At 47.2% G+C, this 25,418-nt stretch overlaps 1 protein-coding gene across 3 annotated transcripts in view; it reads right to left on the bottom strand.

Moving 5' to 3' along the window:
* Positions 1-2,229: 2,229 nt before the first annotated feature.
* The window catches only part of LOC138754646 (ras/Rap GTPase-activating protein SynGAP-like), a 469,786-nt gene continuing 446,597 nt past the window's right edge, over positions 2,230-25,418 (bottom strand). Inside the window, exon 15 of one of the 3 annotated variants that reach the window (XM_069919204.1) lies at positions 2,230-3,091. In XM_069919204.1, coding sequence (XP_069775305.1) covers positions 2,951-3,091 — 141 coding nt within the window. In that variant the 3' untranslated portion in view covers positions 2,230-2,950. Of the gene's footprint in view, positions 3,092-7,933; positions 8,562-25,418 lie in introns of those variants that run through there. The other 2 variants (XM_069919206.1, XM_069919213.1) reach the window with 2 other exon arrangements.

Here is a 25,418-nt window from a genome sequence, read left to right as displayed (position 1 = left end):
AATAATCTGCCATTTTATTCCTTCAACTGAAGTGCAAGACCCGACATTTCCCAACACCATACGTACTCTTCTTTGCCCATTCTTCTAATCTATTTAAGACTCGCTGCAGCCTCCCTCTCCATTTCCTCCCCACGACCTGGCCCCTCCATGTATCTTCGTTTCATCTGCCAATTTGGCCACAAAGCCTTTTATTCCACAATCCAAATCATTTATATACAACAAAAAAAGAAGGGGCCACAGCACCGACCCCTGTGGAATACCACTGGGAACCAGTAGCCGACCAGAGTAGGATCCCTTTATCCTCCCTCTCTGCTTCCTGCCGACCAGCCAATGCTCTGCCCGTAATCATATCCTTCCTGGAATTCCACGGGCTCCCATATTGTTCAGCAGGCCTCATGTTGCACCTTGTTGAAGGCCTTTTGAAAGTTCAAATACACAACATCCATTGTGCTACGTGTTACATTTGTGTGTGTGTGTGTGTGTATGTGTGTTACGTCTGGATGTATGTCTGTCTGGGTGTGTGTCTGTGTGTTATATCTGGGTGTGTGTCTGTCTGTCTGGGTGTGTGTCTGTGTGTTATGTCTGGGTGTGTGTCTGTCTGGGTGTATGTGTGTATCGTCTGGGTGTGTGTCTGTATGTGTGTTATGTCTGGGTGTGTGGCTGTATGTGTGTTACGTTTATGTTTGTGTTATATCTGGATGTGTGTCTGTCTGTATGTCAGTGTGTATTGTCTGGGTGGGTGTCTGCCTGTATGTCTGTATGTGTGTTACATCTGGGTGTGTGTCTGTCTGTGTGTATTGTCTGGGTGTGTGTCTGTCTGTGTGTATTGTCTGAGTGTGTGTCTGTACACTGAGGACTGGAGAGCACTGTTTTGTTGGGTTGTACTTGTGCAATCAGATGACAATAAACTTGACTTGACCCGGAATCTTTGTCTAATCTGCTTGTGGTTTCCACAAAAAATTGCAGTTGATTTGTCAGGAAAGATCTGTCCCTTAAACCACGCTGACCACACATTCATCCATTTCGGTTAAACATTATCAGAGAAAGTTTACACAGTGCTAATACCAAGGATGGTTCCACGGTTCAGTGTCTGGAGAACGACAGATTCACAGCGCAGCAAGTATCCCAAACAACACTCAAAACCAGCTGACAATTTACATTTCTTACCTCATGGGTTTATAAATGTTTTCAGGTATTTATCAGACTCAAGGTTTTTACTGAATTTTCTCTCTCATCCAGACCCTAAGCTTCACTAAGTCACAACCCAAATCACCACATCCTCAGCTTCGGGAAGAGTCACCCAACTTCTCCACTCTCTATGAGTTGATCTCCCCAGCTACCAAACTTTGTGAGGAGTTTCAGGAGATTTGGTCCATCACCAAATACTCTTGCAAACTTCTACGGGTACCATGGAGAGGCTTCTGGCTGGTTGCATCAGTATCTGGTACAGAGGTGACAAGGAACCAGCTACAGAGAGTTGTTAATTCAGCCAGAACCATCACGGGCACCATACTCCATTGAGGACATCTACATGAGGTGGTGTCTCAAGGACCCCCACCACCCAGGCCATGCCCTCTTCACTCTGCTATCATCAGGAAGGAGGTCCAGGAGACTGAAGACGAGTCCCCAGTGGCCCAAGGGACAGCTTCTTACCCCTCCCCCCGCCACCAGATTCCTGAGCGGACAACGAGCCCCAGACACGGCTTCACTCTCTCCTATTTTATTACACTGTTTATTTATTTTGAAACATAATTTATAGCAACTTTGCTCTGTGGCGCTGCGACAAAAGAAGGAATTTCGTGGCATGGTCATGACAACAAATTCTGAATCTGAATCGCTTCTGTCACCTTTCCCAAAATTGTGGGCGAACCAGAGCTTGGAAAAGATTTGGTTTGTCAGGAAGGAATGGTGGTCCCATGACCAACTCCCCAGGAGGATGAGTAACCTCCCTCCCTCCTATCAGAACCACTCACCACTGCTCCTCGCTTCTAATCTCTTCGTTACCTTGTTTAGGCTTCCTTCCCCTCTCTTAAGAACCTCAAAACAAGGGTAACTTTGTGGAACTCTTGGTTCTGAATATAACCCAGAGCTTTCCTTGAAATGTTCTTTCTATTGATTGCAGAAAGGCGTGTCTGAACTCTCAAGCTGACTATCAGATCTAGGAGCAGAAATAGGCCATTCAGCCCATCGAGTCTGCCCTGCCATTTAATCATGAGCTAATCTATTTCCCCACTCAGCCCCACTGCCTGGCCTTCTCCCCATAACCTTGGATGCCCTGGCTAATCAAGAATCCATCAATCTCTGCCAATGGCTCGGCTTCCACAACCACCTGTAGCAACAAATTCCACAGATTCACTACCCTCTGGGTGAAGAAATTTCTCCACATCTCTGTTCTAAGTGGACACCCATCAGTGCTGAAGTTGTGCCCTCTTGTCCTAGACTCTCCCACCATGGGGAAACAACCTTTCTACATCTACTCTATCCACGCCTTTCAACATTCAAAATGTTTCAATGAGATACCCCTCATACTCCTAAATTCCAATGAGTCCAGGCCAAGAGCTGTCAAACATTCCTCATGTCATGACCCTTTCATACCCAGAATCTTCCTCTGAACCCTCCCCAACTCGTCAGCATCCTTTCTTAAATGAGGAGCCCAAAACTGCTCCCAATTCTCCACGTGAGGTCTCCCCAGGGCCTTATAAGGTCTCGACATCACATCCCTGCTCTTAGATTCTATTCCTCTTGAAATGAACGCCAGCTTTGCATTTGCCTTCTTCACCACCAACTCAAGAAGTTGACCTTCAGGCCGTCCCACATGAGGACTCCCAGGTCCCTTTGCATCTGGGGATTTTCAATTTGGGTTGGGTCAGTCCAGAATTGGGTCCATCTAAGATTGGTTGGTCCAGGATTGGGTCGGTCCAGGACTGGGTCAATCTGGGATTGGATCTGTTCAGGATTGGGTCAGTCCAGGATTGGGTTGGTCCGGGATTGGGTCAGGGATTAGGTTGGTCCAGGATCGGGTTGTCCGGGATTGGCTGGTCCGGAATTCAGTCAGTCCATATTTTCGGATTTTCCAGTTTCTTGGGACAAACTTTTGAGGAATAAGGAAAGAGAAAAGTTTTGAGAGTTTATTCATTAGCTTCATTTATCAAAACAAGTCGACCATTGACAAAAATGGAAGCATAAACATTTTCACGACAAAAACTGCAGGTAATGCTTGAAATTATACTTAATGATTAATATTGTCCAAGAAAAATTCAGAGTATCGGTGATAAGATGGCCTGTATTACGTGGGATCACTTGTTGCTTCTTTCTCTGGCTCGTAAACACGTGCACATACACAAAAGGCCGCAAAATTTAAAAGGTTTGAGAGTCCAGATCTCGGGAGGTCTGGACTTTTGGACTTTGACTGAAATATACATGTCTAGACTGAGTGGGTGAGAGAGAAGCAGATGAGATCAGGTCAGAGAGGAACGTACGACCCCTGCACCTTCTGCGATGGACCTTCCTCGTCCACCTAATGCAGGTTTAGGCAGGAACTCTCCGGTTTGAGTGCGTCATTTTTAAGGCCATGAGAAGCAAGATGTTATTGGGCAAACTTTGCAGAAAAATCACAATTCCAACATTCCCTTCAGCAATAATCCAGCAGAGCTGCTTGTCCATGCAGAAGGCAAGTTGACAACGTGCAGGAAGTGATTTATTTGGTGAAGGGGGTCCCAGACGGGCAAACGGAGTTGGGGAACAGAGAACCTGCAGGGTAGACCAGCGCGGGGAAGCCTTTCAATGTCCTCAACGTCAAGAAACACGGTGCTAAAAGTTGCTGTATAAGCACACACACACACACACACACACACTTACACTCACACACACACACATTCACACAGATACACACTCATTCACTCTCACACACACATACTTACACTCACACACATTCACACATATACACACTCATTCACTCACACACACACACTCACAGACAAACTCTCACACACACACATACATTCACACAGATACATACTCATTCACTCACACTCACACACACACACACACTCACAGACAAACTCTCACACACATGCATTCACACAGATACACACTCATTCACTCACACTCACACACACACACACACTCACAGACAAACTCTCACACACATACATTCACACAGATACACATTCATTCACTCACACACACACACTCACAGACAAACTCTCACACACACACATACTCACATACATGCACACACATTCACACAGATACACACACACACTCATTCACACGCACATATGCAATCACACACACAAACGCACGCACGTGCTGAACAACTGAAATACCGATTACTTTTGAAGCTAGTTGTCATGAACAACGAGTTTATAATTCCTGCCTCTGCCATCCCAACCCATAATCACAGTAGCTCTGTGGTTTCCATGACATTTTCCCGATTCCTCTCCCCTGACCTCTTCCTGACAACCCGATAAAAGTTCAATCTGAGAACAAACCATTCACCTTCCAATATGGCTGTTCCCACTGGATTCGTTGTCCATTCACTTCAGCACACACAATCGCATTGTAAAAACATAAAGCTGGACAAGATCGAAACAGCTTGAATTAATATTACTTGGGAACACGAGACAAAATGCCATCTTGTGACCACTGACCCGCTGTAGTCCTGAGCCCTGATTTTTATCCAATGTTTATTGGATACAGGATTGAATTTGAATTGTTTTGCATGTGCGTTTAGATATGTTCAGGATTTAAAAATCAGATTGCAAACCACCTGGACGGTTCATATGTTAAAAATAAATCCTCACTCAACTCATTCGAAAGTTCTTCTCTTCATCAGAAGGTAACCTACAGAGATTTTTGGAAGGTGAGAAATCCACGTGGTTCTGTGAAACATGAACGTCTGCAGATGTAAAAACATGTGGCCGGAGAAACCCAGCAGGCCAAACAGTGAACTTTATAGAGCAGAGATACTGATACAGACCCGACGTTTTGGGCTTGAGCTCTTCATCAAGGGACGAGCAAAATGTCGGCAGGCTCCCGAACAAAGGGCAGGGGGAGGAGCAGGGTCCCACAGGGAGGAGGTAATAGGTGGATAAGGGAGGGGGGCACGGCAGCAAATGGGGGGAGGGTAGATGGCTGTGAATAGGGAGGGAAGGGGGGTGGAGAGATGGAGGAAAGGAGACAGGGGAATGGGGAAGGGAGGGGGAACGGGGACTGGGCCGGCAGAAACCGGAGAAGTCGACATTAATGCCGTCCGGTTGGAGAGGCCCGGATGGAAAATTAGGTGTCGCCCCTCTGGTTTATGGGAGGTCTTAGTTTGACAGTGCACGAGATCACGGACAGACCTGAAAACATGGGAGTGGGGTGCAGGATTGAAGTGGTCGGCCACTGGGAGATCCCCGTCACTGATGCGGACAGAGTCAAGGTGCTCAGTGAAGCGATCTCCCAGTCTGTGCCCAGTCTCTCCGATGTAGAGGAGACCACTGCGGGAGCACCGGACGCAGTAGACGACTCCCACAGATTCATAAGTGAAGTGTTGCTTCACTCGGAAGGGCTGTTTGGGGCCCCAAACGGTTGGTGGGGGAGGAGGTGTGGGTCCAAATGTGGCATCTGCTGTGGCCATGGAGTCCACGTACCCTTTCATAAACCCTTTCATAAATACACAGTTATTAAAGATCTGCATTGTATGGCACATGTTTACACTCAGGATATTCCAAAGCACTTTAACGTGAAGGAAAGGCTCCATTAAATTTATCACTCAAGGAACAGCATCCCTGACAACTCCAGTGAGGCACAGGCTGAACGTGGTACCTCACATCTGGAATCGGGTCCTGGAACAGGAGTTGGAACCCGGCAGAGGGAAAAGCGTTCATTTTAGATCACACCATGACCTGAACAAATGACGACTCTGAAAACTCGATGCCTCCCGACTGGCCTCTCTCTTTCTGACCATTTAGAAGGTTTTTCCCTTTGGACAACCTCTCCTTGAATAAACTCTCACTTCTCCCCCAACCTCTACCTATATTATTTCTCCCTTTCAACCATCTCTCAAGAAACTTCCTTTGAAAGCATCCACGAGGATCCTGAAAACTCGCGATGTGAACACACTTCTCCTGATTTCCTCATTAGATTGATCAAAGGGCCTTTTCTTTTCATTTCCAGGGTCCCTGTCTGCAGGTCCTGCCACTTCCCACCCCATCCCAACCCCTCGGCCCGCATTCCTTCCTTCCAAACACTAATATAATCAAGATCAGATTATTCCTCTACTTTCTCTCACTTGGACTAATCTTCCTGCCAGACGTCACCTCCAGTATCAACATGACAAATGCACTTGCTCTTTGACCAGGGCCTCTGGATTGTTTCAGCCATTGGCAGTGATGAGGCCACCTCCTGTCCTATTCTAATCCATTTCTGTTCACTCCAGGAAATGGCGCATCCTTTCTCCACCAACTCCTTCGCTGTCCACAGTGGAAACCTTTATCTGCTGACTCCTCTGTACGAACACCCAAGGATTCAGTGGTGTCATCCTGTGAAGCTCCGCTTTCGGAACTGGAAATATGAGCGCGGGCCATCTGGGGATTTTATTTTGCTAGATTGCAGAAGATCGATTGGAGGGATGTGCTTGAACTGGGACCAGTCTGGCCCGAGCTAGCCCCAGTGACTGACTGATAAGACAAGACAGGGCCAAATCCCCATGTTTGCCGTGACTCAAAGATCAACAATCGTGGCGAGAGTAAAATTTCAGAGACGTTGATGCGAAAGTCCAAGGCCATGGGAGGTGAGGTGAGGGTTAAGTTTTGGTGGTGTGTGTTGGACGTTAGAATAAAAGGGGAGGAAATGTTGCTGCAGTCACAGACAACATCGGCTAGACCGTACCTTCGAGTTACTGTGCCCACCTCTGCACACGGATGGACGACAGAGAGAGAAGACAGAAGGTTATCAAGACTCCAAAGATGAGAACGTCGATGGGGATTGCCAGGGTGTAACAGGAGAAATTAATTCTGAAATTGGGGTCAAGGGCAAGGGGACAAAGTCTTGAAATCAGAGTCAGGACATTAGGGTAATAAGATAAGAAACAGTTTGCCACATAATCTCCTCATGAAAAAAAGCTCTAGATGTACACACAGAGGTCTTGGTGAAGGGTATGAGTGAACTGTGAACTTTGCTGACAGTCAGATTAGACTTCTGGCTAGCATTGTCTTGTCCCTATTTATCCACAGATACTTAATCGTCCTGGTCACTTAGATAATTCATCAAACATTGGATCTTTGGAAATGTGTTGCAGGCTGGAATCCCAACCAATGGCTTGGTTGACGTTAGAATAATGGATTCTTGGATCAAGTTACAAGCTATAGTCCAGTCCAGGGATCCAGATGTGTTCTTTTATGGGGAAGATTTCAGGCTGAAACCTTATTCCTATGTTCATTGTACACAGCATAAGGATTTGCAGGAATGAGTTACCAGCAGGATTATACGCGGTGGCTTTTATACCGAGAATAAGGGAGTAACTTGAAATGAACTGGGTGGAATCTATTCAAGAGTTAGAGGTTCAGTCTCCCTAACAACAAACTCAATCAGCGGCCTATTTAAGGACTGTTGATTTTCTCTCTCTCTGCATTGCACGGCCAGTTTGTTCATGTTTCTTCATTTGTTTACACGTGTACACTGTGAACAGTTTTTTTTTACACGACCAGTAAGCGGTCATTCTGCCTGGCCCGCGGGAAAAGGAATCTCAGGGCTGCATGTGATGCGGCACACGTCCCTCGACAGAAAACCTGAACCGGGAATCCGACCTGTGTGTGGAATAAAGGTTGGATGGGAGTGAGGTGGAGACCAGGATCTGATCGAGGGGCTCGGACTGTTTAAATGCGGTAAAATGGATACCTGGGAGCGAGTTACAGCTAGAAACACCACGACTGCAAGACAGAGAGAGTAAAAGGTTAAGGTTTTGCTTTATTAAACGTCATTCTGTCACCACACCCCCATACAACACAACAATAGAAGCATTAGATTACATCCCTGGTGTCTCAGCCACCAGGAATATATGTTAAACTATGTACAGTACATATCGTTGTTATTTACAATACAAATAACATTCTCTTTAATTACACGTGTGGGGAGAAAAATTCAACATATATACACATTTATATACGTATAAATATTTTGATTTTATGGTTTTAGGAGGGGAATTAATTACAAAGTCGGCATTTAAAATGGATAAATCAAAGACCTGAAAAGTTAATGCTTTCGCTTTGTCCTTGTTAAATATATACACAGAACAACATAAACCAGTACAATCACTTCCTCTGGCAGTGGTTACTATAGCAACAGAGATTATAGTCACATGATACAAACGTCAAATCGTGTTTAGCCATGCCTAGGTTCTGTTCGAATTTTAAGACGTTATTTATATATGTATGGCTATCGATTGTCGACTGTGTCGATTCTCTTTTCGTTTGGATTTTTTTGGCCTACGGCTATCGAAACGCCCCGTATGTCAACGGGAGGAAACGGCTAGGATTCCGTGCAGTCCTTCCACCTCTGCGCCCCATTTCTGAAAGCTATGGATCGAAAGATGGGCGAGTGTGAATCGGTCTCGTTCAGAACATTTTGCCCCTTTCCCCACTTCAATGTCAAACAAGTTACAAGCAGACAGGTCCTGACTCTTGTGTTGGACTTCGGGGCGGGGCGGGGTGGGCAGGGGAGATGGGGGGAATACAGAAGGCAAACTGATCGGACTGGCCAACACCCCCCCCTCTCCTCGCCCCCCCCGAGGTGACTCAATGCCCTGAGGGTCGCTGATCCAGGGTGCCTTGAATATTTCCAAACTTTTAACATACAGGGGGAAAAAAAGGGGAAAAAGACTTGCAATTAGAAACGGCCCATGTTCTCATTATTTCATCCAACAGATGCCACGTACTGACCAGCAACTGTAATCCTGCCCGTTTTCTCCCCCCTCCCAAGTTCAGTTTAATTCTCTCTTGCATAAACACTTGAGGATAGAACTAGGAGCAGGAGGCGGCCATCTGGCCCTTCGAGCCCTGCTCCACCATTTAATGAGATCACGGCTGATCTGATGATGGGCTCATCTCCACCCACCTGCCTTTTCCCCATATCCCTTAATTCCCCCTTGATGTAAAAATCTATCCACCCTGGTCTTAAATATATTTACTGAGGTCGCCTCCACTGCTTTAACAGGGAGCGAATTCCACAGAGTCCCCTCCCTCTGGGAAAAGCAGTTCCCCATCATCTCCTCATCCCTGGATCTTGAGGCCACATCCCCTAGTTCTGGTCTCCCCCACCAATGGGAACAACTTACCCACCTCTATCTTATCTATGCCTCTCATAATGTCTATGCGTTTCTATAAAATCCCCCTCACTCTTCTAAATCCCAGTGAGTACAGTCCCAGATGACTCAATCTCTCCCCAAAGGCCAACCTCCCTCATCTCTGGACCATTGTACTTCCCCAATTGGCTCCATCTGGGCACCCTCCCCTTTCCGCTACTTGTGTTTTGTTCTAACCCAAGCTCTGTGGAGAATTCTGTGCCTTTGTAAAGTTATTTTAATTTCCTTGCTCAGAAATCCTACAGAATTGTTAATCTTAAACCCTGCCCAAAACAAACCCAGCAAGCCCTTCCATTTCCCTGCCAGGTAGCTTTGGGTAAAATGATGGACATGTCAGCTGATGTGAGCTGATGGCCGTCCACCCCTGCATGTTCCTGTATGATGTTCTTCAGGTGTTGACCTGAGCTAATCTGAGTTGATTCCAGGAAACTCCGACATCTGGAGCCTTGTTAATCACAGATGCTCCCTCGTTAACCATCACCTTGTCCCCAGTAAACTCTAAAACCAGAACTGGTTGGTATGAGGGGGTCAAAATTCATTGGGAGAGTTTATCATTATTCAATACACAGTTAATTCTGGAATTTTAGCAGAACTTCTTGCCCTGGTTCCAACACATTTGCTGTCCCTTGAGATACCGAAAAGGCACCTGGTCTGAAGGGTAGAAGAGGAAGACGGCCTCGGTACGGACCTAGGCTCCTGGAAGTCTTCCATGCAAAATGAAATAGAGGAACTTGGGTGATTCACCTCACGGGAAATGCTCCCATCTGGTGTGACGCAGCATGTGGTTCAGCTGGGCTTCTCATGTGAGTCAGCACACAGCCCTTTCACAAGAGGTAGAAAGAATTCAATGCAGAGAGAGGTTGGGCCCTATCAGCAGCTACCGGAGGTCCCCAAGGAACCCGCCATCTGCATTCTGCCCAGTGATAAAGATGGTGATCATTGATTGTCATTCGCACGCACTTTGTCAGGCCTAAGATCTGGAGAAAGGTTTGATCATTTGGGAGGGTGGGGGTTGGGGATATTTTTGGAGACGTTGGTTGATGGGGTTTGGAAATTGCCAATGAGGGCAATAATTTTGCAACTGTTTCCTGGATTTTTTAAATCCCACCGAACAACAGGGCAGGAACCAAATCAGGCTGGATATCGCAGCAGTGATCGGGGAATGGGAAAGTTGCACTACGCTAACACCTGGGTGGGAAATTAGAGGGATTCTTTCAAGAAAAAGATTTCTTGTTCTTACTCCCAACCCCTAAACTTGTTTTTGCATTTAGATTGTGTTTTATCGCTCCCCCTGCCCGTCTCTCCACAACTAATGGACAAATGTCCCCGACCGAGTGATAGCAGGGTGGACGAAACTCAGAATGGGATGATTGCCCTCATTCTGGGACCAAGGCAAGGTGTCTAAACACCATCTCACTGTCACTTCCCCAGTTTGCAAACCAGACTGATGGAGGGAGCATAGCTTATGGACATCAGCAGATTGGGGGGAGGGGGGGGTTGGGTGTGGGGGGTAAAGGACTCTGTCCTAATCCCAGATGGGAATGAGTATTTTGGGAATAGCTAATTCCCAGGACTGAGATTCAAGGAATTAAAGATTAGTAGGTTGACTACGAAAAATCTGGGATTTAAACCATAGGGGAGAGTAAAAGGGACAGTGGTTTATTAGATTAAATTTAAATGTAGACGTACAGCACAGTAACAGGCCATTCAGCCCATGAGCCCATGCTGCCCAATTACACCCAATTAACCCACAGCCCCTGGTACGTTTTGAACGGTGGGAGGAAACCAGAGCTCCCCTGGGGAAAACCCACGCAGACACAAGGAGGATGTACAAACTTCTTACAGACAGCGTGGAATTTTGTTCCCGGGTTGCTGGCGCTGTAACAGTGTGGCACTGACCGTGTTAGCCCCTTTTTTAAAAAAAAAAGTTTTTTCTTTATTTGAACATAAAAGTAGTGAAGTCCAGAAATGAAAGATTGAGTGGGCAAGGTGCGATCACACCTCAAGGGCAGTGTGAGAGCACTGCTGTGGGGCTCAGGCAGGAGCCCAATAGCTGCAGTGAAGAAGCAAACATTGTTGTGTCACCGTTGACACTTGGCGTATTGCGTTCAGTTGTGGACGGCTCATTACAGAAAGAATGTGGATGGGTTGGAGAGGGTGTGGAGGAGATTCACCAGGACATTGCCTGGATTGGGAGAGATGCTGTATGAAGTAAAGTTGGCAGAGTGGGGCCTTTTCTCTTTGAGGTGACGGTTTACAGATTATGAGGGACTTGGATAGGGAGGACAGCCAGCACCGTTTCCCCGGGGTGACAGTAGCAGTTACCAGAAGTGAAGGGAGGAAGGTTTCGGGGTGACGTCAGGGAATAGTGGGAGCCTCGAATACATTTTCTGCGGTGGTGGGGGAGGCTGGTACCACAGGGCCCTTCAAAAGGCTCTTAGGTGTATGGATGAAAGAAATATGATTGTTGTGGACTAGGTTTACGTTTGTGAAACCACATGGTGGGCTGAAGGGCCTGTATTGTGCTGGAATGTTCCATGTTCTGTAATCGAAGGCATGAAGCAACGGGAAAGAGACGAGGTGGATTCACTTGAACAGGGAGCTAATTCCACTCATAAAAGGCCCCAACATGTTATCTGGTGTTCAACAAGGGTGGGGGGGGGGGTGCAATTTATCCACCTGCCTGGATTCATTCAAGGCTTGTATGGCCCTTGGCTCAATTAGAGGTGAATTGTTCTTATTAATCCCGGAGTCAGATCGAGACTACTTTCAGGTGAGTCAGATAGGAACTGCGATTTGTTCGCTGTTCTCACCAGGTTCTTGGCTCATAGAAACTCACTGCTCTTCCCAGAGCTTTGGATTAGTGGGAGAGGGTGGCTGTTGAGTCCTCTGGTGAGAGGGCAAACCTCCTTCACAGCTTGGCATCAGCTGGAGGAACGATCCCAAGCCTTGACCGACTGGAGATGGGAAAGGTTGACTTTCTCTAAAGGCCAACACTGCACAATATTGCAGGAACCAGAGTGAAATTCTTTTCCTGGTCCCCTTGAAATTGGTGAGAAGAGATTTCGATTAATTAAGGTGCATGGCAGACTTCTGCAGATTAGGATGTTCTCCTCAGCTTTTTAAAATGGTTTGCATCTGGGGATTTATTTTGAGGAACAGTGTGGTTGGTGGAGAGATAAAAATAAATCACCACACAGAGTAAAGGTTTTGTTTGTTTGATCGAATGACCCAATCCCAGCTGCTCCAATCCTTCCCACCAACCAAGCTGGCTACCCCCCAACCCCAGCCAGCTCGGGAAGGCATTCCTTTCGAAAAACGTAACGCTGTTTAAGGTTTTTGTTTTAAATCCAGATTTTTTCCTTCATTTGGATTCTTAATTAAGTCATAAAAGAACAAACACCGAAACATCAAAGCCCACAGAAACAAGTTAAACATTGCGACTGAATGACTCTACCTTCCCGGTGAACTCTGCCACTATGGTGAAACTTGTGGATTTACGGTGTTCCCCACCCCATCCCCTCTCCCACCCACCCCCCCCCCCCCACCCTCCCGCCCAACGTCCCCCATGAGAGGATTGTGCACACTTAAGTTGCTGTGATATGCTACACTTAACCAGCTCTGGGGGAGGAGTGACTGAAGACTGAGAGAAAAAGTAAAATAATACTGTAGTAAGTGGGTTAAATACATTTTCAGCGACCAGCAGCCAATGGTAACCTTGACGCGAACAAGTATCACGTTAAAAGAGACAGGGAAACAGGCACGAAATTCCCAGATTTGGGCTCCTTTGAGAACGTTGCTCCAATTGGTCTGGAGGATTCAGCAACCTGGCTGGTCCCAGCATCACTCCACAACACCCACCGCTCCTGTCACTTGCTGATTTACAGTCGAAGCTGCTCCACTCATTCACGGCGAGACCATGCAGAAAGATGCCTCGTTCCTGGAGGAACTGACCCGACCTCACGCGACTCTGCTCTCCTGATTTGGGCTCTTCTCCACTCCCTCTCCCTCTGCCTCATCACCTCTCTTGATAGTACGAACTGCCCGTGGGCTATCAAGGACATTCCATTCCTTCTGTCAAATGCAGTCAGTGCGTGCGACTCACACATAATGGGCAAGGGGCAGTCATAACTGGTTTCATTCTCCCACACTTTCCAATAGTCTCATCTGTGCACATGACGATCTCAAGACGAATTCTCTACACTTGAATGCACACCAGGGTTACAGTTCTGCACTGTCGTAATCGACATCTTTCCTATAACATCTTCAACTTAGCCTAAAATAATCCTATTCACCCAGAAAATAAAGCACAGGTTGAACAGGGACATTCCCCCCCGACCCCCTGAACATTCCCCCGACCCCCTGAACGCTCCCCTGACCCCCTGAACATCCCCGACCCCCTGAACATTCCCCCAACTCCCTGAACATTCCCCAACCCCCTGAACATTCTCCCCGACCCCCTGAACTCTCCCCACCTCCTGAATATTCCCATGACCCCCTGAACATTTCCGCTGACCCCCTGAACATTTACCCCAAACCCCTGAATACTCCCCCTGATCCCTTGAACATTCCCATGACACTCTGAACACTCCCCCAACCCCCTGAACATTTCCCCAACCTCCTGACCCCCTGAACACTTTCCCGATCCCCTGAACATTCCCCCAACCCCTGAACATTCCCTCAATCCCCTGAACAGTCCCCTGACCCCCTGAACACTCCCCCTGACCCCATGAACATTTCCTCTGACCCTCTGAACATTCCCCTGATCCCCTGAACATTCCCCCCGACCCTCTGAATATTCCCCTTGATCCCTTGAACATTCCTCCGACCCTCTTAAAATTCCCCCACCATTATTCCTGATTTCATGGACAATATTTAAGCCTCAAATAACTTGACAGAACCAGATTATCTCATCGTTATTACATGTTGAAGTCTGCTGAGTGCAATTTCTCATTTTTCTATCAGTGTAAGATTGACTATGCTCCAAAATGGCTGTCGAGTGCTTTGGGAATTCCTGAGGTCATGGAAGGTGCCAGACAAAGCCATGTTTTTATTTTTAAAAATATGACCATCTCTCAAGATCAGTAACTGTAATTATCTTCCTACCCACACCTCCTTTAGGGCAGTAAAGCCCAACTCAAATCTTCTGCAGCTTAGCGTGTTGGCAAACTGGGGTCAAATGCAAGTCATTGTCCATCTATGATTTAGTAACGAGCTCACAGAGGGACCCGGAGAGTTTGGAGAAGATACTGAACAAATCAAAGTTTCCTGCCAGGAAACTGACTGATTTGCAGATCTTGTTCAACTGAAGATTTGGACTGAATCCCATTTCAAAATTCACGTTTTATGATGGAAATTGGATCCTTTTAATCTAAGTCCCACTCCATCCCATAATATTAAAACAGACTTTGAGAGCATTTTATCAAGATGGTTTACAAGATTATGAGATTATAAGGTGGACGGCCAGTACACATTTCCCAGGGCGTGAGTAGCAAACACTAGAGAATGTCTGTACAAAGTGAAGGAAGGTAAGTTTAGGGGAGACGTCGGGGGGTGGGGGGGGGGGGGGGAGAAGGTTTTTACACGGAGAGTCATGGGGGCCTGGAGTCCATTTCCAGGGGTGGCGGTGGTGGCTGGAACTTTGAGGGTGTTTAAGAGACTCTTAGACAGGGACATGGATGGAAGAAAAATAGAGGGTTATGGGGCAGGGAGAGTTAAGTTTCGTTTGGATATGTATAGATGGGTTGGCACAACACAGAGGGCCAAAAGGCCTGTACTATGCTGTAGTGTTCTATGTGCTAATATTGAAGAACTTTAAATTGTTGGGTGTCATTGTCTCTGAGGATCGGTCCTGGAGCCTCCATGTTGATGTATTCATGAAGAAGGCTCACCAGCGGGGTATACTTTGAGAGGAGTTTGAAGAGTTTTGGCCTGTCACCAAAGCCTTGAAAACTTCTACAGTGGACCGAGGAGAACATTCCGATTGGTTGCATCTCTGTCTGGTACGGAGGTGCCAATGCACAGGACAGGAACAGGCTAAGGAGGGTTGTTAACTCGGCCTGCTCCATCACGGCCACCAATCTTCACTCCATCGAGAACATCTACAAGAGGCGGGGTCTCAAGAAAGCAGCCTCTTTCCTCAAGGACCCTCACCACCCAGGCCATGCCCTCTTCACATCAGGAAGGAGGTCCAGGAGCCTGAAGATGAGCACCCAGCGGCACAAGGACGCCTTCTCCCCTCCCCCCCCCCACCCCCTGCCATCAGGTTCCTGAATGGACAACGAACCCCAGACGCGGCCTCACTCCCTCTTCTTTTTGCTTGAATTTATTTAATTTTAACTGTAATTTATAGCCATGTTTGAACTGTGACGCTGCAGCAAAACAATGAATTCTGTGACCTGGTCATGACAATACATTCTGAAGCCAAGATCACTGAGCGCGTCTGATTTCTGTGTTGGTGACGGACGTCAGTGGAAAGTGCTGAAAACACTCCCCAAGCCAGGCCCAGCAGCTCTCAGTTACAGACAATGATTTGCATTAGCTCTCTCCTGCCCCATCCCACTCCAGCCCACTGAGCAGCTTAGCAAAAAACTGCAGATGAAATTGCCCCACGTCACGGACAGCAGCGTTTACAATGGAGAATTATCTTGGATGCCATGGCAAACATCACAAGGTCAGGCACAGCACAAGTTACAGAGAACAACAATCCAACCTAATCCTATGCCAAGGCCCAATTTAGGTTAGAGGCCGTCAAGGTCATTCATCACTTTCCAAATTCACCATTCCGAGAGCAAGGCCAATGCTAAATCTCTCTCAAGACTGTCCCATCAACGATCCAGGTTAAATTCTGGGTCAAGCTCTCTCCATTTAACTAGATGCAGGTGAGAGCTGGGAGAAAACTAAACAACTTGAAGATTCCTCTCTTCAATCAAATACCAACTGAAAATGTTCAGCATTGTTCGAGCGGTCACGAGATGGAGTAGTGGCTGCTTCTACACTGTCTCATCGACAATCCCAAGCAAGACGTAACAGGGGTTAGAAACATTGCAATTCCCCGGCCCATTCCCTCACTGACGTGTCCGCCCATGGTCTCTCCTGCATTGTCAGACCGAGGCCACCCACAAATTGGAGGAACAACATCTCATCTTCTGACTGGATGGTAATAACATTAACTTCTTCAGTTTCTGTTCGATTCACCACCTCCATGTCTCCTTCTCTGCAGCTCCGTCTCTTCCCTTCCCCCTCCATCTTCTTTACCCCAGCTCTGAGTTCACGGAGCCAACACCCCCCCCCCCCAATTAATTCTCTTCTGCTCCTTATCAAATGATCACCTGTCGGTCTGCACTCCTCCCTCTGCCACTTCTTTTGTTCGGGTGTCTGCCTGGTTTTCACTCCTACCCTGAGGAAGGGCTCAGGCCCAAAACGTTGGTGATGTATCTTTACGTCCTGTGGATGCTGCGAGACCAGCCGAGTTCCTGTGTTTTTACTACAGTCACAGCGTCTGCAGACTTTTGTGTTTCACTCCTGCAACGTGGCCCCAGGTCATATGAAGCACAGGTTCAATGCAAAGCTGGGGTCGTTCATATTAGGCACGATACTTCACGAAAAGAATCGCCCTGGAGGTATTCCCTGTCCATCTTTGGTGAAGTTATTAAAGGTCTACTTTGTAATCTTCCGGCAAAGGCCACATGTCAGTGAGTGTATGAAGAGGGCAGATGGGTGCCCACTGGCCTGATGGAGACCATCTTGGATTGTGGTTAGTGACTCTCAGGGAAGGGAGGGGAGGGGCGTCCTAGACAGTGATGATCACTTTGTAATCTAAAATTCCCTGTGGGATTTACTTTGCTTGTAAATAACCAATGACATATTGAAGTAATGGCAAAACATTATTTGTTATGAAACTATCTTGAATATACAGTAAAACCCTCAGCATCCCGAACCCTTATAGGGATTGGTAGATGCCGGATATGTGAATTTTCTGGTTGCTTGAGATGGGCGGGCTAACAGCTGGAGGCGCCAACTTTCCTATTTTTAACCTATTTATTTTCCATGATTTTTTTGCCGGTTGCTTCAATTCCGGATCATGGGATGGGGTTTATGGTACTTGAGATTTTTTTAAAATGAAAGACCTATATCTGGAAGTTTAAAAAATGATTGGCTGCAAAGTTCATTCAGCCCCATTCGACATATAACAGTCCAGTAAAACCTGAGGATGGTGGTTTGAACATGTGGTTAGAGACGGAGGGAGTTGATCCTGTCCTACCAGGCTGCTCTCTGTCAGAAACGAGAAGAACGTCCCACCTCAGACCTTATCAGATCAGCCTCAGCACAATTTGGCCACTGTGAGATGTGGTCTCCACAGCGTATCGTCAGGTGTAGCAGGTCAAATGCAGGGAACTTCTAAGTTGCTTCAATGTCACATACAATCTGGATCATGGAGTGTTCAAGGTCAAGCTTCCTCCACACCAGTGGGTTTGTTTCCTCTCACGTATCACCTTCAGTAACCCCTGTGCCATCGGGGCTCTGTGATTAATAAGGGACGTGGGTGGGAAGGGAAGGTGGAGAACCATTTCTCTAGACCCCATTGTTATTTTGCTTGAGAAAATGTGTTATTGGCCCATTTCCTGAAACCGTCCATGCACGTAACGAGTCAATGAGGGACGATTAAAACTGGTTTTCAAACTTTTTTAGAGGTCCCTGCAACCTTTTCAAGAACCAATAGTCAAGTGCATCAAAAATTCAATGCAGACATAGATGACAAGGAAGAGTTAGAGCGCCCCGTACATTGAAGGTAAAGTTAGATTAGAAAGGAAGAGAAGGTTGGACAAAGAACAGGAAAGGCCGTGGAGCCATGTTCCAAAAACCAATATCATCATGTTTTGAACGCTGGAGCATAAAGTCTCCATCAAATACTCTTGGGAAGCCATATTTAAGGGTCTTTTAAACCCTCCCCTGCTAGAGAGATGGGTTAAATACACTAGTGCAACACTGTTACAGTGCTAGTGATCAGAATCCCGTGCTGTCTGTAAGGAGTTCGCACGTTCTCCCTGTGTCTGCGTGGGTTTTCCCGGGGGGGGGGGCGCCAGTTTCCTCCTACCGTACAAAATGTACTGGGGTTGTAGGTTAATTGGGTGTAAATTGGGCAGCACGAGCTTGTGTGGAAAAATGGCCTGTTGCTGCATTGTATGTCAAAATCAAATTTCAAAAATCAAATGAAATCGTGCCTTACATTTTCCTTTCAATTGCACCCAGATCAGCTTTCACTACAGTTCCTCGCACTTTACCATCAATATTCCCAGATAAATTCCTCTGTGTCACATCAACAGTCTCATGTCAAATTCAGATCGAGTTGGACACAACTCTTGCTCCACTGAACAGTCACATTCTCCTCATAAGCCAGGTGGACCCCTCAACGTAAAGCTCTGTTCCGTCCGAAGTCCCCAGCTCAAGACTACAAAGGGTCACACATTGAGCAAAGCTTTCTTCATACAGTTTCAGTGAACTATTCCAGGTGAGGTATAGGCTAAATACACAGTGGGATTTACTGTACAACTCCCTGAGAAACAGTCACACTTGGACATACATCATGGATTGGGGCACCATGTTGGGGCTGAATATGGTTGTCTCCACACAGGTCAACAAACTTTCCCAGATCAGCAATGGATTGAGAGAAAAATATATTCTAATGATGTTGATCAGGCACTCCTTAATCTTATGTAATGGTAATAGCTGATCGTGAACATGGCCAGAGTACATTAGAGTCCATTATATTATCCTAAGAAGCAGACCAGACCTGACACAACGTAAATATAAAGTCTGCCCTCTACTCCTTCATAAAACATGCCATCAGGAAAGAGGTATCGGGGCCACAAGACTCGCATCCACCAGGTTCAGGAACAGCCGCTCCCCTCCACCATCAGATTTCTCAACGACAAACTCAATCAGGGACTCATTATTTTTTAATCTCTCGGTATTCCACAGTCAGTTTGTTTACATGTGTACGTGGTGTACAGTTTTTCTTTGCACTACCAAGAAGTGGTGATTCTACCTCGCTTGCAGGAAAAAGAATCTCAGGGTTGAAGGTGATGTCATTTATGTACTCTGACAATAAATCTGAAATCTGAACTGGTCTATCATTATTCCAGTAAACAGAGCATGGATAAGATGCAGCGGACAACTTCTACATGACCCCATGAAACATGTATAGTCGGGCTTGGTGTGTGAAATCTCCAGACATCTGCACTGCCCTATCACATGAAAAGCACGAAGTAAAGCATGCTGACTCATCACACACGCCCAGGGAAGAAACAGGAAGAAGTTCCCTTCGTCCTGCCATGCCCTGCCAGGGAATGAATTGGTTAGACGCAGACGCCCATCGCAAACGCCCAGGAAAGGAGCAGCACAGCTCAGATGCTGAATAAAGCTCCCTCTGCACTGCTCCATGAAGCATGACAGAATAGAGAGAGCATCAGGCTGATGTCCTGCTCCACTCCTGAGGATACGTACATGCCCAGGTATGCCTTGAGAGACAGCACATGGTGTTCGATAGCCCAGACGGTAGTTAACTCGGTCAGCGACACCATGGACACCAGACTCCACTCCATCGAGGACGTCGACAAGAGGCGGCGTCTTAAAAAAGCAGCCTCTATCCTCAAGGATTCCCCCACCACCCAGGCCACGCCCTCTTCACTCTGCTATCATCAGGGAAAAGATCCAGGGGCCTGAAGACGAGCACCCAGCGGCACAAGGACGGCTTCTTCCCCTCCGCCACCAGATTCCTGACACGGACAACGAACCCCCAGACACGGCCTCACTTTGACTTGTTCTTTGTCTTGCCATTTAAAAAAAAATTTTGTAAGGTGATATATATATAAATGTCGTAAGATGGTTATAATATGAATGTTTGCACCTCGATGATGCTGCAAAACACCGAATTTCAGGACTTGTTCAGACAATAAATCCTGATCCTGATTTTAAACAATAAAAATTCAGATTCTGATTATTGTAAATTTATAAATGAAGTTTGTTCAGTTTTTAACACAGGCTTGATACCAAGTAAAACGTTCTCTAAATTTCTCTCATCAAATGTCCCCGTGGATGATGTTCTTCATACAGTAAAGGATTTGAAGGGAAATGATGTACAGAAGACTGAATACACGCTAAAGAAAGTGACACCAACAAGGAGAGAAAGGGCAAACAAAGGGATTGAAACCCCATAACGTTCCAGCAAATGTTCTCAGAACAGATACATGTTAGACACAGAAGAAACTCCCCTCTGCTCTCCCCACAAACATTCCCAATACAGGTACAACAGAAAGCGGAACAAAGAGTGAAGTTCAATCCATGCATTGCCATCAACAGTTTCAAGGCTAGGACATTACGGGGTTACACTCAGTAAGCTTTGCAAAGAAAAACTAGGAGAAGTGCTCGACTTGGTTGTTTCCAACGATCTCAGGTGTGTGCACCATATGTTAGATATCAAAAAGAGCTACTTCTACCCTTGGCCGACAGATTTTCCCAGGGTGGATACAGAACATATTAATTCAAAAAGTAAAATAAAGGAGCCCAAATAAACAAGAAAGTTGAATATCTCAAGGTCAAGTGCAAGAACTGGGTACAGCTCCCATAGCCAGTTCCTTCAAACCCTGACAATCATGATGATGTGGGGAGATATTTTCCCTCCTCATAATGTCCTACCATATACCCCTTGGTCAGAAGGAGTTTGCATGAAGCCCCCTCTTCGTCTGCACATTAAACTGTGCCATTTGGGTTCAGAGCGAAGCCCCGTGAACAAAGTATCTCAGGGCAAAGCCACACAAAGGAAAGCTGTTGTCGATATAAAATTCCCAGGTCAGATGGAGAAAACATTGAACAGAGAGGAAATGACAGAGGTGCAACACAGAACAACGTAAGGAATAAAAGCTTGTGCTGATGGTGAGAGACCACAGAGAATGAGGGGATCATGTGGTGCATGGACTTGCGTGGACAAGGAAGTACATTTCTGTCTGTGAACACGAAATATGAATCAATAATTCACTGCCTTACCAAACCCTCCCAGGTCAGGAGCATGAAATGTTACCTCCACATGGTGAGACTGAGGCCAGCTGCAAATTGGAGGAACAGCACCTCATCTTCTGACTGGGCCCCCTACAGATGCCTTCCCCCAGCTCTGTCTTTCCCCTTTCCTTGTCTCCTTTCACACAGATGTAATCAATTCTCCACCTCTCCCCTTATCATGTCCAATTAACACTGTCTGTGGGTCTGGACTCCTCCTCCAGCCAGGACTGTCCGAATTTCCTGTTTATTCCTTTTGGCTCAGGGCCAAAGTGTCGGCAATATATTGTTGTCCCTTGTGGACATTGCGAGACCAGCTGAGTTCTGGCAGCGTTTCACTGTGCTCATTGTTCAAACAGATGTTGATGGTGCAGGGACACCACAGGCAGAAGAACTTCTAAACCATCCTGTCACCCATCCCCAGGTCTGGTTGGATAAAGTTCCCGCAATACCTTTCCAATCAAACTTTCCCAGAGATAGTACTGGCAAGGCGAGGGGCAGAGGTAGATTGAGACTGACCTGTTCAACAAACACCCGAGAGTCAGGTGGAGCACCTTCTGTTTCCTGACAGGTAACGGTCTGGTAACACTCACGACCGACACAGACTGAAAAATCCCCTGTATCTTCCAAACAAATACATTTTGATGCAGAGTAACACAGACAGAGCTCAAGTTCCATCGGAGGGAAATTCTATCCATGGCCTTCTTCAAATGGGTGAAGGCCTTCATATTCCTTCAGCCCAGGCGACTCACCCCTTCACATCAATTGCCACTTCCATACCTCCCCCTGCCCCACGTGTGCCCACACCTCCTCCCTCACCACCATTTGGGCCCCAAAGCAGTCCTTCCACGTGAAGCAGCTCTTCACTGGTGGACCTGTGGCTCCTTGACTGCACCCGGTGCTCCCGTTGTGGTCTCCTCCACGTTGGAAAGACTGGGCGCAGACGGGGAGATCGCTTCATCGAGCACCTCGGCTCTGGCCGCCCAATTCAATATCTCGCACCATTCCCACACTGACGTGGCCATCTCTGGTCTCATGCACCTCCAAACTGGGGCTACCAGCTAATCTGGTGCCATTGAGAAATACTTCCCTAATTTCCAATAACCCCTTCCCCCGAACCTCTCTCCTTCCTTTCCCTCCAACTCCCCACACCCTTCCCATTTCCCTCATCACTCCTCAGCATTTATTCCCTCTGCCCATCTACCTATTCCCACGTGTGTCTCCTCCCGCTGCCCCTTCCTCTTCCTCCCTCTTATTCACACTTCTTGTTTCCACTTAGACCTGATCAAGAGCCCAGGCCCAAAACGTTGGTTATCCTTGACTTCCTATGGATGTTACATGACCTGCTGAGTTTCTCCAGCGTGTTTGTGAATGGCATGAGATTAGACCTTTACTGCTGTTATCCAGAGGATTTTCCAACAGGGAACTGGTCCAATCAAAGAAATTTTCAGCTGCTTGTTCCTGGAGGGTCAACTGACCATCCAGGCAGATCAAAGGTCAAGTTTAGATCTACCCACAGATGAGGCTGCCACGCACTTGGTTCTCCAGGGCCAGGTGGGGGCACCAGGGCCAGCCACTCTAATCGGCTGCAGTTTAAAGCCCTTCACACAGATGTACAACAGAGTTCCCTTGAGACATCCTTGAGTTTCACTCCTCATTGTGGGCCACAGATGACAGTGGAAGTCCAATCACAAAGGGACTGATCCACGTTGAGGGCCACAGACGACAGTGGAAGTCCGACCATGAAGGGTCTGATCCATGTTGTGGGCCACAGACGACAGTGGAGACCAGTTGTGTGGTGTTTGCCGGATCAGGGTGGAACTAGAGTGGGATACGCCTGTTATTGTTGCGTAACGCCTTTACAGCGCCAGCAACCTGGACCAGGTTTCCAATCCCGTGCTGCCTGGTATGAGTTTGTATGTTCTCCCCTGTCTGCATGGGTTTTCCCCGGAGAGCTCTGGTTTTCTCCTATCCTTCAAAGCATACCAGGGGTTGTAGGTCAATTGGGTTGGAAGGGCCCGTTACTGGGCTGTATGTCTAAATTTAAATTCCTGTGCAACTGTTTTGTGTGCATGAGTGTGAGAATGCACACTTGTGTGTGTGTGTGTGTGTGTGTGTGTGTGTGTGTGTGATTGTGTGTGTGTGTGTGTGTGTGTGCACGCGCATGTGTGTGAGTGAGTGTGTGCGTTTGAGAATGCGTGGGTGTGTGTCTGTGTGGGTGTGTTTGAGTGTGTGTGCATATATGTGTGTTTGAGTGTGTGCGTGTGGGTGTGTGTGTGGGTGTGTGTTTGTGTGTGTGGGTGTGTTTGAGTCTGTGGGTGTGTGTGTGTGTTTGAGTGTGTGTGTGGGTGTGTGTCTGTGTGTGTTTAAGTGTGTGGGTGTGTTTGAGTGGGTGTGTGGGTGTATGTGTGTGTGTTTGAGTGTTTGTGAGTCGGTGTGTGGGTGTGGGTGTGTGTTTGAGTGTGTGGATGTGTTTGAGTGTGTGTGTGGGTGTATGTGTGTGTGTTTGAGTGTGTGTGTGTGTGTGGGTGTGTGTGTCTGTGTGTGTTTAAGTGTGTGGATGTGTTTGAGTGTGTGTGTGGGTGCATGTGTGTGTGTTTGAGTGTTTGTGAGTCGGTGTGTGGGTGTGTGTTTAAGTGTGTGGATGTGTTTGAGTGTGTGTGTGGGTGTATGTGTGTGGGTGTGTGAGTGTGTGTTTGAGTGCGTGTGTGTGTGTTTAAATGTGTATGTGTGTGTGAGTGTGTGTTTGAGTGTGTGTGTGTGGGTCTGACTGGCTGTGTTTGTATGTGGGTGTGTGTTTGAGTGTGTGTGTGTGGGTGTGTGTGTATTTGAGTGTGTGGGTGTGTGAGTGTGGGCGTGTGAGTGTGTGTGTGGATGTTTGTGTGTGGGTGTGTGTTTGAGTGTGTGTGTGGGTGTGTATGTGTGTGTGGCTGTGTGTTTGAGTGTGTGGGTGTGGGAGTGTTTGTGTGTGTGTGGGTGGGAGTGGGTGTGTTTGTGTGTGTGTGTTTGAGTGTGTGTGGGTGTGTGTGTGAGTGCATGTTTGAGTGCGTTTCTGTGTGTGTGTGGGTGTGTGTGGGTGTGTGTGAGTATGGGTGAGTGTGGGTGTGTGTTTGAGTGTGTGTGTGGGTGTGAGTGGGTGCGTTTGTGCATGGGTGTGTGTTTGAGTGTGTGCGTGTGGGTGTGTGTGTTTGAGTGTATGGGTGTGTGGGTGTGTGAGTGTGTGTGTGCATGTGTGGGTGAGTGTGTGGGTGTGTGTGTGGGTGTTTGTGTGGGCGTATGTGTGTGTGTTTGAGTGTGTATGTGGGTGTGTGTGTATGTGGATGTGTGTTTGAGTGTGCGTGCGTGGATGTGTTTGTGTGTGGGTGTGTTTGTGTGTGGGTGTGTTTGTGTGTGGGTGTGTGTTTGAATGTGTGTGTGTGGGTGTGTTTGTGTGTGTGTGGGTGTGTGTGTAGGTACGTGGGTGTGTGTTTGAGTGTGTGTGTGGGTGTGTTTGAGTGTGGGTGTGTTTGAGTGTGTGTGTGCATGTGGGTGTGAATGGGTGTGTTTGTGTGTGTGCGTGTTTGAGTGTGTGGGTTTGTGGGTGTGTGAGTGTGTGTATGGATGTGTGTGTGTGTGGGTGTCTGTGTGGCTGTATGTGTGTGTGCTTCAGTGTGTGTGGGTGTGTGTGTGTAGGTGTGTATTTGTGTGTGGTTGTGAGTGTGTGTATGTGTGGGTGTGAGTGTGTTTGTGTGTGGGTGTGTGTGTGTTTGAGGGTGTCTGTGTGTGTGTTTGAGTGTGTATGTGTTTGAGTGTGGGTTTGAGTGTGGGTGTTTGTGTGTGTTTGAATGTGTGTGCGTGTTTGTGTGTGTGTTTGTGTGTGTGGGTGTGTGTGTTTTAGTGTGTTGGTGTGTGAGTGTGTGTGTGCATGTGTGGATGAGAGTGTTTGTGTGTGTTTGAGAGTGTGTGTGTCTGTGTGTGTGTGATTTTGAGTGTGTGTGTGGGTATGAGTAGGTGTGTTTGTGTGTGTGTGTCTGGGTGT

The sequence above is a fragment of the Narcine bancroftii genome, chromosome 2 (genome assembly GCF_036971445.1).
Source record: "Narcine bancroftii isolate sNarBan1 chromosome 2, sNarBan1.hap1, whole genome shotgun sequence".
NCBI classification, from domain to species: domain Eukaryota; kingdom Metazoa; phylum Chordata; class Chondrichthyes; order Torpediniformes; family Narcinidae; genus Narcine; species Narcine bancroftii.
This window is presented reverse-complemented; position numbering and strand designations above follow the sequence as displayed.